Source organism: Cyprinodon tularosa, unplaced genomic scaffold (genome assembly GCF_016077235.1).
Source record: "Cyprinodon tularosa strain WSP-4 unplaced genomic scaffold, ASM1607723v1 ctg1302, whole genome shotgun sequence".
Classification (NCBI taxonomy): Eukaryota; Metazoa; Chordata; class Actinopteri; order Cyprinodontiformes; family Cyprinodontidae; genus Cyprinodon; species Cyprinodon tularosa.
The window spans coordinates 1,879-15,832 of record NW_024038118.1 but is presented as its reverse complement, the minus strand read 5'-3'; the positions used below and the strand labels follow the sequence as shown (position 1 = coordinate 15,832).

Genomic DNA, 13,954 nt, shown 5'->3' with positions numbered 1-13,954 from the left:
TTCATTGGCTTCCTGTTAAATCCAGAATAGAATTTAAAATCCTCCTTCTCACATATAAAGCCTTAAATGGCCAAGCTCCATCTGATATCAGAGATCTGATTGTTCCTTCTGTTCCTAACAGAGCACTTCGCTCTCAATCTGCAGGTTTACTAGTGGTTCCTAGAATTTCTAAAAATAGAATGGGAGGCAGATCTTTTAGTTATCAGGCTCCTCTCCTGTGGAACCAACTACCAGTTTTAGTCCGTGAGGCAGACACCCTGTCTACTTTTAAGGCTAGGCTTAAAACTTTCCTTTTTGATAAAGCTTATAGAGTGGCTCAGGTTATCCTGAGCTATCTCTATAGTTATGCTGCTATAGGTTTTCCAGTGTAGTCCTGTTTCTCTGACTGTGACTGGCTGGATGTGTTCTCTTCATCCTCTGTCATGGTAGTTGGCTCTGAGCTCTTCTGCCTGGCTGTTTGTTTCCTGGGAGGTTTCTTCCAGTTCATAGGGAGTTTTTCCTCTCCACTGTTGCTACCAGCATGCTTAGTGTGAGGGATTGCTGTCGAGTCAATGAGTTGATGCAATCAGCTGGTTTTCCTTAGATAGAAAACTTTGAATCAATCTAACTGGATGATCTGGTGAACTGGAAAGTGCCTTGAGATTACTTGTGTTGTGAATTGGCGCTATATAAAACTGAATTGAAAGTATAACGCACTTCCACTGTTATCTGGATGTTTACCTGATTTTGTAATTGTTCTAAAGACTCACAGAAGAAGGAATCTGCAACAGTCAGAGATTTTACTATAGTAGGAGCAGCGATACTTTACAAGAATATTACTCAAGTAAAAGTAGGAAGTACAGCAAAAGATTGTGTACAAATTTTTACTCATGTAAATGTAACTAATCACAAACCACCGCTGGTAAGCATCCAAATTATTGATGCTGCTTCCATCAACACCTTTGTTTAAAGATGTTGGAGGTCGGCCTGTTTTTCAGTGTAGTCCTGTTTCTCTGACTGTGGCTCTGTTCGAAAACCTAGGACGCATCCTTAGAAGGCCAGATTCGAAGTACGATTACGTCATAGCGCGGCGCCGAGGTCTGGTCGGATTCCAAGAGTCCTCGTTATGCGGCCTTAAAATGCGTCCTTCTTTTTGCCCGATTTGAAGGACGGGTCTGATGTATCCTCGGTATTCTTGGATATCCCAGGATTCATTACGAGACCAAGCAAGCTGTGATCAGAGGAAAGGTTACTTGGCGCCGAACAGTGGTGAAAATAGGAAGTTCAGTTTAATATAATACAAGTCATTTAATAGTTCCGTCTGAGATTAATGAAAAATAGTTGTTTTAATGGTTACTGAGTCAGATATGTGGCAGTAATGTTTGGTTTATCTAAAGGTTTTTATCTGTTACTGTGTAAATGGGTTTGGCTGGAATTTAAGGACAGATTCTAATATATCTGCAGGGTGGGGACTATAAATCTGATAGGATTTTTATCTTTTTATTGCTATTTTGCACAATATGCTTAACTTCGTATTTTTTGTTGTTGAATATTAGAGATTTTGCAGATATATTTTTTAATAAATATATTTAGATTTACTTATATCTTTCTACCCCTTTTATAGAATAGAAAATCCCTTTATTTTCCCACAATGGGAAAATTTACAGCAGCAGAAAGATTATTGAAAATGGTCACACAAATGAGGACCTTAGAAAAATGTATAAGAATAACATAATAAGGAAGAGTTAAAATATAAACAATACAATCCTGTAAAGTGCTTTAACAATATAAAACTGGGGAATAAATAACCAATATGCAGCTATGGACATTTTTACAGTAATGGATATTTGAAAATAGCAGCAACATCAGAGATGTGCAGAATGACAGCAGCAGGTTATTTAACTGACTAAGGTTCCTATACATTTGATTTTATTTGTTCCTGCTCCCGGCTGTTGGAACATTTATTCCACTCTGGATTCTCGTGAGTGTAGTCTTTGTTCACTTCACAATAAAAAAGAAATAAATAAACAGTTTTGAAAACTTCTGTATTCATTTTTTTCCTGCTTTGTGTGTCAACGTTCACGGTTGCTAAGCAACAGAGCATACGGCGGTAAAACCCGCCAAAGGGTAGACCTGGTCGAATTCACAGCCAGAACTCTTCCGGTCTCCTTATTTTCAAGGACTTCGAAGGATCCAGTCTAGGTAGACCGCGTCCTTGGAGGACCCGTCCTAGGTTTTCGAACAGAGCCTGTGACTAACTGGATGTGCTCTCTTCATCCTCTGACATGGGAGCTGGCTCAGAGCTCTTCTGCCTGGACGGCGCCACCTGTGGAGCTGGTTGACAGTTGCCTTTTGTATCTATGCTTCTTTTTCTATGTTTGCTTCTGTCTCCTTGAACCCCAGTCGGTCACAGCAGATGGCAGCTAACACTAAAAGGGAGTTGTTCCTCTCCACTGTCGCTACAAGCATGCTTAGTGTGAAGGATTGCCTTTGAGTCAATGAGTCAGTGCAGCCTCTGGTTTTCCTTATATAGAAAACTTTGAATCAGTTTGACTGGATGATCTGGTGAACTGGAAAGGGCCTTGAGATGGCGTGTTGTGAATCGGTGCTATGGAAATAAAATGAACTGAAACCAGATCAGACTCCATCTTACCATCAACCAAGGGAGATGAGGACATTTCTGTTAAATTATTTCTTCTGGGAGGTCAGAGAACAGGCCCAGACACTAAGGTAAACTGCAGATTGTGTATTAAAATGTTTTATTTTTGCACATAGTTCCAATAGAAGCAGAAAATAAATGAATCTATAAAGGAATTATAAACAAAAAAGTTGGAAGATAAATGGCACCAAGGACATGCAAGCAGCTGGATGAAATGGGTTCACGCCGGTACATCTGGAGGTTAGCTTTTAGACTGTTTGGATCTGAACACGGTGTCGTTGCAGCCTTCTCTGTTCCGGGCAATCTCCACAGCAAAGAACTGGACTCTGGTGGCTGAAACCACCAAAAGAAAAACTTTAGTTTCTGCCTTTCAAAGACAACCTCTTGTCCCCTGAGATGCTCACCAAATATGGTATTTTCTTCGCTGTAGTCCTTCTCACAGTCCAGACGCAGCAGGGTGCCGTAGTTGAAATCTTCCACAATGCCCTCAAACTGGTTGCAGAAAGCGCGCCACCTCTGCGCAAGCACAAGGACAGAACACAAATCAGGGTTCAGACATCTTAAAGCTCACTTTCAAGGTCACATTTCATTTTTTTTAACCATTTGTAAATAGCTTAATGTGATACAAATTAATTGACATGCAAAATGGCAATGTCTGTTTTTATTAACATCGGTGTCTCTACGCTCCTTGAGGAGAAGTGAATGCTGCTTTTCAAAGCTCGATGAAATCTGCTGGGTTTCCTCAGGGAGGAAAATTTTTGACCGCTTTGTCTGGTGGAACATCGTAAAGTGCCTTGAGACGAAATGAAGTGAATTGACGTCATATAAATAAAAGCACATTGATGTGAGGATATTTCCATTCTGAATGATTTTGCTCCAAAGACAGAGATAATGCTAATAGCTGGTCAGAATTTATAAAAATGTGCTGCAGTGCTTGAAATCAATAAAACACTTCATCTTTGTTGGCTCCTTCTTTCTCATACCTCATCCAGAATATATTTCCTGAGCATTCGTGCTGCTATAGGCTTAGACTGCTGGAGGACATAGGCACCCCTTTCATCATCCTATTTCTATTTTCCCATTCTGTTTCCCATTTGTTAGTTCATCTGGTGTGTTCCTTTGTGGCTGTGACTTCATCCTGGAAAATCGGTTAGAAACGTGAACGGGTTGGTGGTGACCAGTGGGCAGAGATCCACTTCTACGCTTTCTGCGTACAGTTACCCAATCGCCTGGCTGCTCAGGCACTTTTGTAAGGACAACTACAGGTGCTGGTCATAAAATTAGAATATCATGAAAAAGTAGATTGATTTCAGTAATTCCATTTAAAAAGTGAAACTTGTATATTATATTCATACATTACATACAAACTCATATATTTCAGATGTTTATTTTGTTTAATTTTGATGATTACAAATGACAACAAATGAAAATCTCAAATTCATCATATCAGAAAATTAGAATATTGTGAAAAGGTTCAAAATTGATGGCCCCTGGTGCCACACTCTAATCAGCTAATTAACTCAAACCACCTGCAAAAGCCTTTAAATGGTCTTTCAGTCTAGTTCTATAGGCTACACAATCATGGGGAAGACTGCTGACTTGACAGTTGTCCAAAAGACGACCATCGACACCTTGCACAAGGAGGGCAAGACACGAAAGGTCATCGCTAAAGAGGCTGGCTGTTCACAGAGCTCAGTGTCCAAGCACATTAATAGAGAGGCGAAGGGAAGGAAAAGATGTGGTCGAAAAAAGTGTACAAGCAAGAGAGATAACCGCACCCTGGAGAGGATTGTGAAACAAAACCCATTCAAAAATGTGGGGGAGATTCACAAAGAGTGGACTGCAGCTGGAGTGAGTGCTTCAAGAACCACCACACACAGACGTATGAAAGACATGGGTTTCTGCTGTCGCATTCCTTGTGTCAAGCCACTCTTGAACCACAGACAGCGTCAGAAGCGGCTAAAGAGAAACAGGACTGGACTGCTGGTGAGTGGTCCAAAGTCATGTTCTCTGATGAAAGTAAATTTTGCATTTCCTTTGGAAATCTAAGTCCCAGAGTCTGGAGGAAAAGAAGAGAGGCACTTCATCCACGTTGCTTGAAGTCCAGTGTAAAGTTTCCACAGTCAGTGATGGTTTGGGGTGCCATGTCATCTGCTGGTGTTGGTCCATTGTGTTTTCTGAGGTCCAGGGTCAACGCAGCCACATACCAGGAAGTTTTAGAGCACTTCATGCTTCCTGCAGCTGACCAACTTTTTGGAGATGCAGATTTCATTTTCCAACAGGACTTGGCACCTGCACACAGTGCCAAAGCTACCAGTACCTGGTTGAAGGACCATGGTATCCCTGTTCTTAATTGGCCAGCAAACTCTCCTGACCTTAACCCCATAGAAAATCTATGGGGTATTGTGAAGAAGAAGATGCAATACACCAGACCCAACAATTCAGAAGAGCTAAAAGCCACTATTAGAGCAACCTGGGCTATCATAACACCTGAGCAGTGCCACAGACTGATCGACTCCATGCCACGCCGCATTGCTGCAGTAATACAGGCCAAAGGAGGCCCAACTAAATACTGAGTGCTGTACATGCTCATACTTTTCATGTTCATACTTTTCAGTTGGCCAACATTTCTATAAATCCTTTGTTTTTATTGGTCTTCAGTAATATTCTAATTTTCTGATATGATGAATTTGAGATTTTCATTTGTTGTCATTTGTAATCATCAAAATTAAACAAAATAAACATCTGAAATATATGAGTTTGTATGTAATGTATGAATATAATATACAAGTTTCACTTTTTAAATGGAATTACTGAAATCAATCTACTTTTTCATGATATTCTAATTTTATGACCAGCACCTGTATGTGGGGCTTTCCCTGGTCTTGGTGGCTTAACAGGGGGGCCTACTTTAACTCCTGGATGTTCAACAGCCTGAAGCCTGGATTCTAACTCTGACACCCTCGCCTCCAAAGCTACTAAAATACTACACTTATTACACATCCCATTATCACTAAAGGAGGCAGAGGAATAACTGAACATCTGATACAGAGAGCAGGAGAGGAAGAAGGAAGAGTTGGAAAAGAGTCAAGGGAGGGAGAGAGAGACGCCTTAGCAATGCTAAGCTAGTGCTAGCCTAGGCTAGCTACTCCTACTACCAGAAATAAAACCCTTTGAAAGCAATAAGTGCTGAGTAGAGAAGTGCAGCAGGAGGCGCTACGTTTTAAAATGCTTCTGGACAGTTAGTTACTTAAATACGGAGACAGCCTGAACATTACGCAGCACTCAAAACAGGAAGTGAACACGATACATCTCACCAACATCAGCAGCAGCGCCCTCCAGTGGCCCGAAATTAGACTCAACTGTGGAAAAAAATCTCTTTTCTTCAAACTTTGCAGTTCGCTAAACATTATTTTGCTCCATGTTTGAGCCACGGTCTATATTTCATTCTCCAGCCACAGCTGATAAAAATTACAACCGTATGCGATTGAACGTCAGCGCTAACCCCTAAATCCTTCAATCACATATAATATATAGAGCGGGGCACTATATGGTGGACTTTAAACTGAACGCTCTGACAGATGATCACAGCTTTTCGCTCCCTGTTGGTCACGTAACTCCGCCCTTCCGGACGGTGTCTGCGCCATTTTTACAACAAATCCCATGATGCATTGCAAGGAGAGATCTTGCCAAGCAATCTGGGATATATCTGTCCGTTTAGTGACCTTTCAAGGTGCATTGTGGGAAATTTTGATTCCTACTTTTTCCATCCACAAGATGTTCCGATACTCTTAAGATGGCATAAGCCCACAGGGGCACACTCGCCTTGGTTGCTCTGTCCGTTTGGGTGCTACGTCGTCATAACCAGAGGCTAGCACAATGCTAATGAGAAAGCTTGCATGAGGCGCAGAGGAGGTTAACATTTTTTTTATTTTACTACTTTATTTTTGTCTTTAACAAGCAGTTTATTATGTAAGGTTTCTATTTGTTGTGATATAAAATTACAATATCAAGCATTTACAAGCGCCAGACTCAAAATTCAAGCATTTTCAGGGCTCGATGTTAACCATCGCCCGATCGCCCGGGGCAAGTAGTTTTTATTGTAGGGAGAGTATAAATTTCATTTTTGCCCGCTGGGCAAGTGCAATGATCGCAAAAAAAAATTATTTATCGCTCAAAATTACTTTAAAAATCACAGACATTTGCTGAAAACGACCCACAAGCGGCGCTATTTTTGTTGTTTTGTACACATTCTTGCGTGATTTGAAAAAGCCGCGTGATTTTTCTCTCCTTGAGGAGAGAATTCTGCAGAGCAGCAGCTGGATGATGAATTTGATCTATACTATAATACACACTGGATTAAAAATGATCAGTCAGGGATTAGGAAATTTATTATTATTATTATATGCGCACAGTGTAAATATTTCTATCATAGTCTTCTGTACAGTGATGCAGGTCATACATTAAAAAAAGTTCATTCAATTTCTTTCTCTCAGACATTGGAGTGGTGCATTTAAATGTTATAGAGCTAAACATGTTAGATTGGTGAGTAGTAGTAGTGTAAGTATTTAACCTGTCAAGTTTTTTTTTTATTTTTAACATTACAATTTATATTTTTCCAAGCACACAACAGTTTAAAGCAAAGTTTAGTTTGAAAAGAATGTGCAGGAAGGATTGAAAAGCATGTTAACACGGTAATGAAGGCTGGAGTTCATTATCGGACGCATGCAGATACACACCAGGAACCTGGAAACTTAAAAAATACTCAATTACAAAAAACATTTAAAAAACAAACATGTTTCATTGATATATATACAAAAATTAATATTAGGAACTATATTTATCAAACATTATACTGGGCAAGTAAAAATTGTTTCTGGGCAAATGAAATGCGAAAGTCACTGCCCGAAGGGCAAGTGGTAAAAATCCTGATTTTTAATTATTTCAATCCCCTGTATGATAACCTGACAGATGAATGAACATTAGGATGACATCAAAACTACATCTATAGCACCAGTTCTTCACTTTAGGATGATGTTTGTTGTTTCCCATGCAGACTTCATTCTACTACAGGCTTAAGCTCCTGTAGGACATAATGACCACAATCATCAGCCCAGCATTTAAGCTTCACTCTAATTTTAGAAGAACTATGAAACACTGATGTGATCGACCTGCTAGAATATTATCTCTTCTGGATTTCTGTCATTTCTGACACCTGCAGCAGAAACAAACTGACCTCTTTGGCCTCAATCGACTTCAAGTCTTCTTCTTTCAGCTGCTTCACATCAAGCTCTTTGAAGGTTTCTCTGAAGCTGGAGTAGATCCGGTCGTCCACCTTCGTCAGCTTCAGGAACTTTGGATCAACAGATGAAATGAGCTGAAAGAGGTAAAGCAAACAGATTGAATCAGAAAGCTGGAGTTTGATGAGTATCTTCAGTGTGGAAGTCAGGAGAAAAAGGGAAGCGTTACGTTGAAGTAGATCTCAGCGTGGTTGTAGGCCTTCATCGCCCACATGACTTCAAGCCGTGGCTGAAAGACAAACCGCATTCTAAGCTCATTCTCACACAAACATTTTTGAATCCTTCTCTTTGTAGACGGTCCTACGATAAAATGTTCACTCACGTCATTTCCGTAGGCTTCAGCTGGCAGGGACAGAGCGTGTGCCGCCGCTGAGGCTCCTTCCACCCCCTGTGAACAAAGACACTGTCTTTAAAGACATGGTGCCTGGTGTGCAGGAGAACTGATGTCAATTTTAGAAAGATTACATCCATCATCCTGAAAATATGATCATGTCCAGAACTTGTTTAGTAGGACGTCTGCAAGTCATTTCCTGGTCATCAGAACCAAGTTTAGCTGAACACCTGTAGAGCTCTAAGCAATTACTATCAAGTTCTATGGACCCCCCCCCAAAAAAAATAAAAATAAAAACTAAAATAAAAAGCATGGCTTGATCCATATTGCCTGCAGTCTGAAAGCATTAAAGCTGGAATGGAAAAACATGGGCAAAGAGGCCCCCTCTATCAGGGATGGACTGTCTCTGATTCTTCTCTCTTCTGACTGCTTGGGACACCCGATAACATCGCCATATTTGGGACATTTAAAAAGAAAAAAATATTACATTCTAAATTCTGCTTCATTCTATCTCTATTCTCCCACTCTGCAGAATCTGGTAGTTCAATCTCTAACGTTCTGCTCTCTCTGCTTTTTCTCATAGTAGCTTCATCTGGTCTGTTCCTGTTTGGCTGTGACTCCATCCTGGAGAGAAATATCAGCTGTGCTGCTGCCATCAACACCTTTGTTTCTAGATGTTGGAGATCAGCCTGTTTTTCAGTGTGGTCCTGTTTCTCTAACTGTGACTAACTGGATGTGCTCTCTTTTTATCCTCTGACATGGGAGCTATTTGCTTTGCTATGTGTTTCCTGGACAGGGCCGCCTTTTACAGTTTCTTTTTGTATCTATGCTTCTTTTTCTATGTCTGCTTCTGTCTCCTTGAACCCCAGTGGGCCTCAGCAGATGGCCGCTCACACTGAGCCTGGTTCTGCTGGAGGTTTCTTCCTGTTCAAAGGGAGTTTTCCTCTCCACTGTCGCTACAAGCATGCTTAGTGTGAGGGATTGCCTTTGAGTCGATGCAATCAGCTGGTTTTCCATAGATAGAAAACTTTTAATTAATCTGACTGGATGATCTGGTGAACTGTAAAGTGCCTTGAGATGACATGTTGTGAATTTTGCATGTTTTTAATCTCGTAAAATTGGGTGTTTTTAGCCGTAATTAAGTTTATTCTCGTAAATATGCCACTTTCAACTCAAAGGTTTAAATTCCATTCTTTGTTTTTCGTATTTGAATGCTCCTAATGCACCATCGTACCCTCCATGGTTTTAAAATAAGAGGAGGTTGTTTCTCATGCAAATACAACCTCCACCCTTTTCTTCTTCTTTATGGGATTTTACTGGCGGTTTTAAAGCAACCTCATGGAGCATTACCGCCACCAACTGGTATGGAGTGTGGATCTGAATGGCTACTGCTTATTTATACTGAAAACACAAATCACAATAAAATCAACAAAAATAAAATTAGAGTCAAATCCTCTCAATTACATTAATTAAACCAAGATAATGAAAAACACTTATCTGTTGTGTTCTAAGTATTTCTATTAAATCAAAGTGTATTCTTTCCTTTTTAGGATTTTGAATAATTTCTCTCCTTTTTCTTTCATACTTCTTACAGCGAACCATAACATGTTCCATTGTCACCTACCGCTGTTCTGTTTACCTGTGTTGAATAAAATATTGTTTAATCCACTAAGTCTTGATATAATAGTTTATTCTCTTCTGTTCCTTCCTGCACATCTCATTTCTCCCTCTCTCCTCTGAATCGTGTCAAACTGTCCTTTCCTCTCTTCTTTCCGTTGCTTTTGCCACCTTTCCTTCAGCTTCTGTTTAATAAAGTTCTTTGTTTCAATCTTACTCATTTTAACTGACACATCCATGGTTTCTCTTGCTGTGGCCTCCTTTGCAGCTTTATCTGCCATTTCATTTCCACATCAATATGACTGTGATGCTCATCATTCTGTTTGCTCCATTTCTATCAAAATATCTGCTCTAACATCTGAGTGACTTCTCTGTGAACTGATTAGTGATTGGACCAGAACCCTGGCATGTTTAGGCTGTGGTCAGCATCCTCTCTAGGAGGAGATCCTGATATGTTTTCCTCACAGCCTTATTCACCATCTCTGTCGTGGAAACACGTGGAATCACTAACTGTCTCTCGGTGCTTCGCGAAGTCTCAGCTGTGTTTCCCCCTCAGACAGGCTCTGCTTCCTGGGCAGCAGCGGCTCTCAGACCCTTCGGTAAGCGCAGCTACACAGAAACTAATCAGTTTGTTATCAAAGTCCTACCAGAGCCGCAATTCCCTCATGCGACGCCATCTTCTTTCACGCAAAGATCGTCTATGCAGATAGATGTGTCCTTTAGCGCTCTAAACAATGAATTGAATGCTTTCTTTAAAAAAAGATGAAGCAATATTTGGGTCTTCCACCAGAATTCATCCGTCTGATCAGATAACCGCCGCATGTAGTTCTAAAGAAATACTAAAGTGGACGATGAAAGGTTCACTTGAACCTTTCAGCCATGGAGTTAGTCATCTTCTCTTTTTTAAACATCTTTGCTCAAACTGTAACACCTTCTTCTTCTTCTTCTTCTTCTGAGGTTTTATGGTGGTTGACAAACTAATTAAAAGTGCATTACCGCCACCAACTGATAAGGAGTAAAGCAAGGAAACGGGAAACGACTCACCCCAGGAAAAAAAAAAACAGTTTAACTTAACCCAACATAATAAACTTTTAATCATATTTGCCCTCATTATTTCTAATTTATCTTTAGGTTATTGTCACTCTGTCAGTGTCTGATGGTCCTACTGGTTTCTCCATGATGCTTTCCACCATTTCCTAGTTTAAATCTTAAAAATTCAAGATACTTTTCTGCACCTTTCACTATTATTTTGATTTTTTTCGTTTTTTCTTGTCGTCTGAGCACTACAACCATGAAAAGAACAAAATCTTTCTTCTTTACAATCAATTAATCTTCAATTTTGTATCTATGCTTCTTTTTCTATGTCTGCTTCTGTCTCCTTGAACCCCAGTCGGCCTCAGCAGATGGCCGCTCACACTGAGGCTGGTTCTGCTGGAGGTTTCTTCCTGTTAAAAGTTTGTTTTTCCTCTCCACTATCACTACAAGCATGCTTAGTGTGAGGGATTGCTCAAGAGTCAATGAGTCGATGCAGTGAGCTGGTTTTCCTTAGATAGAAAACTTTGAATCAATTTAACTGGATGATCTGGTGAACTGGAAAGCGCCTTAAAGGAATAGTACACCCAAAACATGATTAGCCTTCATTTTCTACTCACCCCCCATGCTGAACAACACTCTGGAGTACTTTTTTGATATCTCAAATGCATCTGGAGATCTGGGAGGCTTCTTGCTGTCTGCTGACATTCAAATATCGGAGGTCTACGGTGCCCGAGGCAGAAAGGTCCATAAAAGTCCACAAAAAACGTGTCAATATTCCTCCATACTGCTCGTCCAATGTATTCCAAGTGTCCTGAGTGGGTAGCGTCCATAATTTACTCGAAACGAAGTCATTTAGAATGTTTTTAGAGCATAAACAGTAGTTTATAGGATTTCCTAAAAGCGCGCGCCTGCGAGTTCACGAGCCTACGGAAACCGCGGCAGAACAAACCAGATGAAAGTGCGCATTCAGCTCGGCAAAGAACTCATGCTCTTCCTCAACACTGAAGTCCTCAGACATTTTTCTTTCGTTGTTTCTTTCTTTGCACAGGTAAACAGCACATTTCTTCTTCTACGCTTGCATTATCGGCAGAGCAGACGCTGAATACGCACTTTCATCTGGTTTGGTCTGCCGCGGTTTCCGTAGCGTCGTGAACTCGCAGGCGCGCGCTTTTAGGAAATCCTATACACTACTGTTTATGCTCTAAAAACATTCTAAATGACTTCGTTTCGAGTAAATTCTGGATGCTACCCACTCAGGACACTTGGAATACATTGGACGAGCAGTATGGAGGAATATTGACACGTTTTTTGTGGACTTTTATGGACCTTTCTGCCTCGGGCGCCATAGACCTCCATTATTTGAATGTCAGCAGACAGCAAGAAGCCTCCCAGATCTCCAGATGCATTTGAGATATCAAAAAAGTACTCCAGAGTGTTGTTCAGCATGGGGGTGAGTAGAAAATGAAGGCTAATCATGTTTTGGGTGTACTATTCCTTTAAAAAACTGAATGTTGACGAAGATGAATTCTAATTTCAGATCTCAATGATAGACTTACTGCTAGTCATAATTACTATTTCAGATATCTGAAATGTAGTTCTTAGTAGTACAAATTTGATTCCAGAGTACTTGGCGTATTAGCTTTTTAGTGGCAGAAATGTAATAAGTGATATCTAAAATACAATTCTGAGTATTGTAATTGTGACAAGGTAGAATGCTTTAGTGCTATCACAGAAATGTGACTGATTATTTTATGTTAAAATGGAGCCTCATTATTCTTCTGAAGGTATCTAAAGCAACATTTTAGATAGGCATGATTTCTGTAATTATATTTGTACTAGCAGAAATATTTTAAATTTCAAGAATTCTATTTTTGTAAATCTTTAATGTTATATTCATTTTTGATATCTGAAATAGTAATTATGACTAGCAGTAACTCTATTATTGTGAACTGAAAGTAGAATTCATCCTCGTCTGAATTAATTTTGGATAGAAAGAATGTTTATGTTAGATACGAAGGCTGTTATTGTCATGAACCAAGGACAGATGGACAGTATTCAAGAAGACACAGTGAGTAGGAAAGTTCAAAACGTTTATTAAATAAACGTTCAAAACGTTTATTAAATAAACAGAGGTCATGCTGGAAGCCGATCCTGGTCGGGGATCCAGAACAGACAGAATCCGGATCAGGCAGGAACAGAAACAGGTGGCAGGATCCAGACTTCCAGGCATCCACAGGCTCCAAGGAGGGTTCAGAGTCTGACTGGGACCAGAAGCATGACCAGGTGGTCACGCACAGGAGCAGACAGGATCAGGTGCAGACAGGCAGGCAGGCTCAGTGGAAGAGGGTAGCCGAGACAGGACGTGGAACCAGAACTTGAAGCAGGACTTTAAACTGGTCTCCTCCTTGGAGCCAGGCTTACTGGATAAAAACTGAACCTCCCCACATAAAGAGCCAAAAACCCAGAGGACTCCGTGGGGGAGGAACAGTGGACGATCAGGAGACGAGACAAACACAAAAACCCTCTTTCCACTGGCAGCTAGGATCCAGGACATGAACCATGAAATAAACTCAGACAGAAAGACAAGTAATGATCTGGCACTGAATGCTCAGGCTGAACTGAATATAAACCAGAGGAAACAGGTGAGAGGAATAAATTATAATTGAGGCTGGGAGGGAAAACGACAAGTGAAAGGGATTACTAATTAAGGAGCAAACAGGCCAGATCATGACAGTTATTTCAGGTATCTGGAAATAAAAGCCCAATACAAATGGATGGGAAACCTGGCATCATTTGTAGTGGTAAGAATTACATCTCAGATATCTGAAATGTTTATTTTAGATAGGAGGAGTCAAGCTAATAAATGTCAAATGCATAGGCGGAGCTAGAAGGGGGGACAGGGGTGGCCATGGCCATCCTTTGCCAATCAGTGGCCTCCCTTGTGGCCACCCTACCTTTTTTTCCCTCTTATACAGATGTTGGCAGCAGTAATACTCTCAAGTGGAATTTTCAGAACATTTTATTTTTTGTGGT

The 13,954-nt window shown here is 40.5% G+C and overlaps 1 protein-coding gene across 1 annotated transcript; it reads right to left on the bottom strand.

Moving 5' to 3' along the window:
* Positions 1-2,710: 2,710 nt before the first annotated feature.
* On the bottom strand, positions 2,711-10,691 carry pbdc1 (polysaccharide biosynthesis domain containing 1). The gene is made up of 6 exons (XM_038277372.1): positions 10,534-10,691; positions 8,261-8,326; positions 8,108-8,167; positions 7,875-8,015; positions 3,043-3,154; positions 2,711-2,971 (listed from the first exon to the last, which is right to left on the bottom strand). Exons 1-6 carry the CDS (start codon positions 10,561-10,563, stop codon positions 2,880-2,882), a joined length of 501 nt encoding a protein of 166 aa, XP_038133300.1. The 5' UTR covers positions 10,564-10,691; the 3' UTR covers positions 2,711-2,879.
* Positions 10,692-13,954: the final 3,263 nt, after the last annotated feature.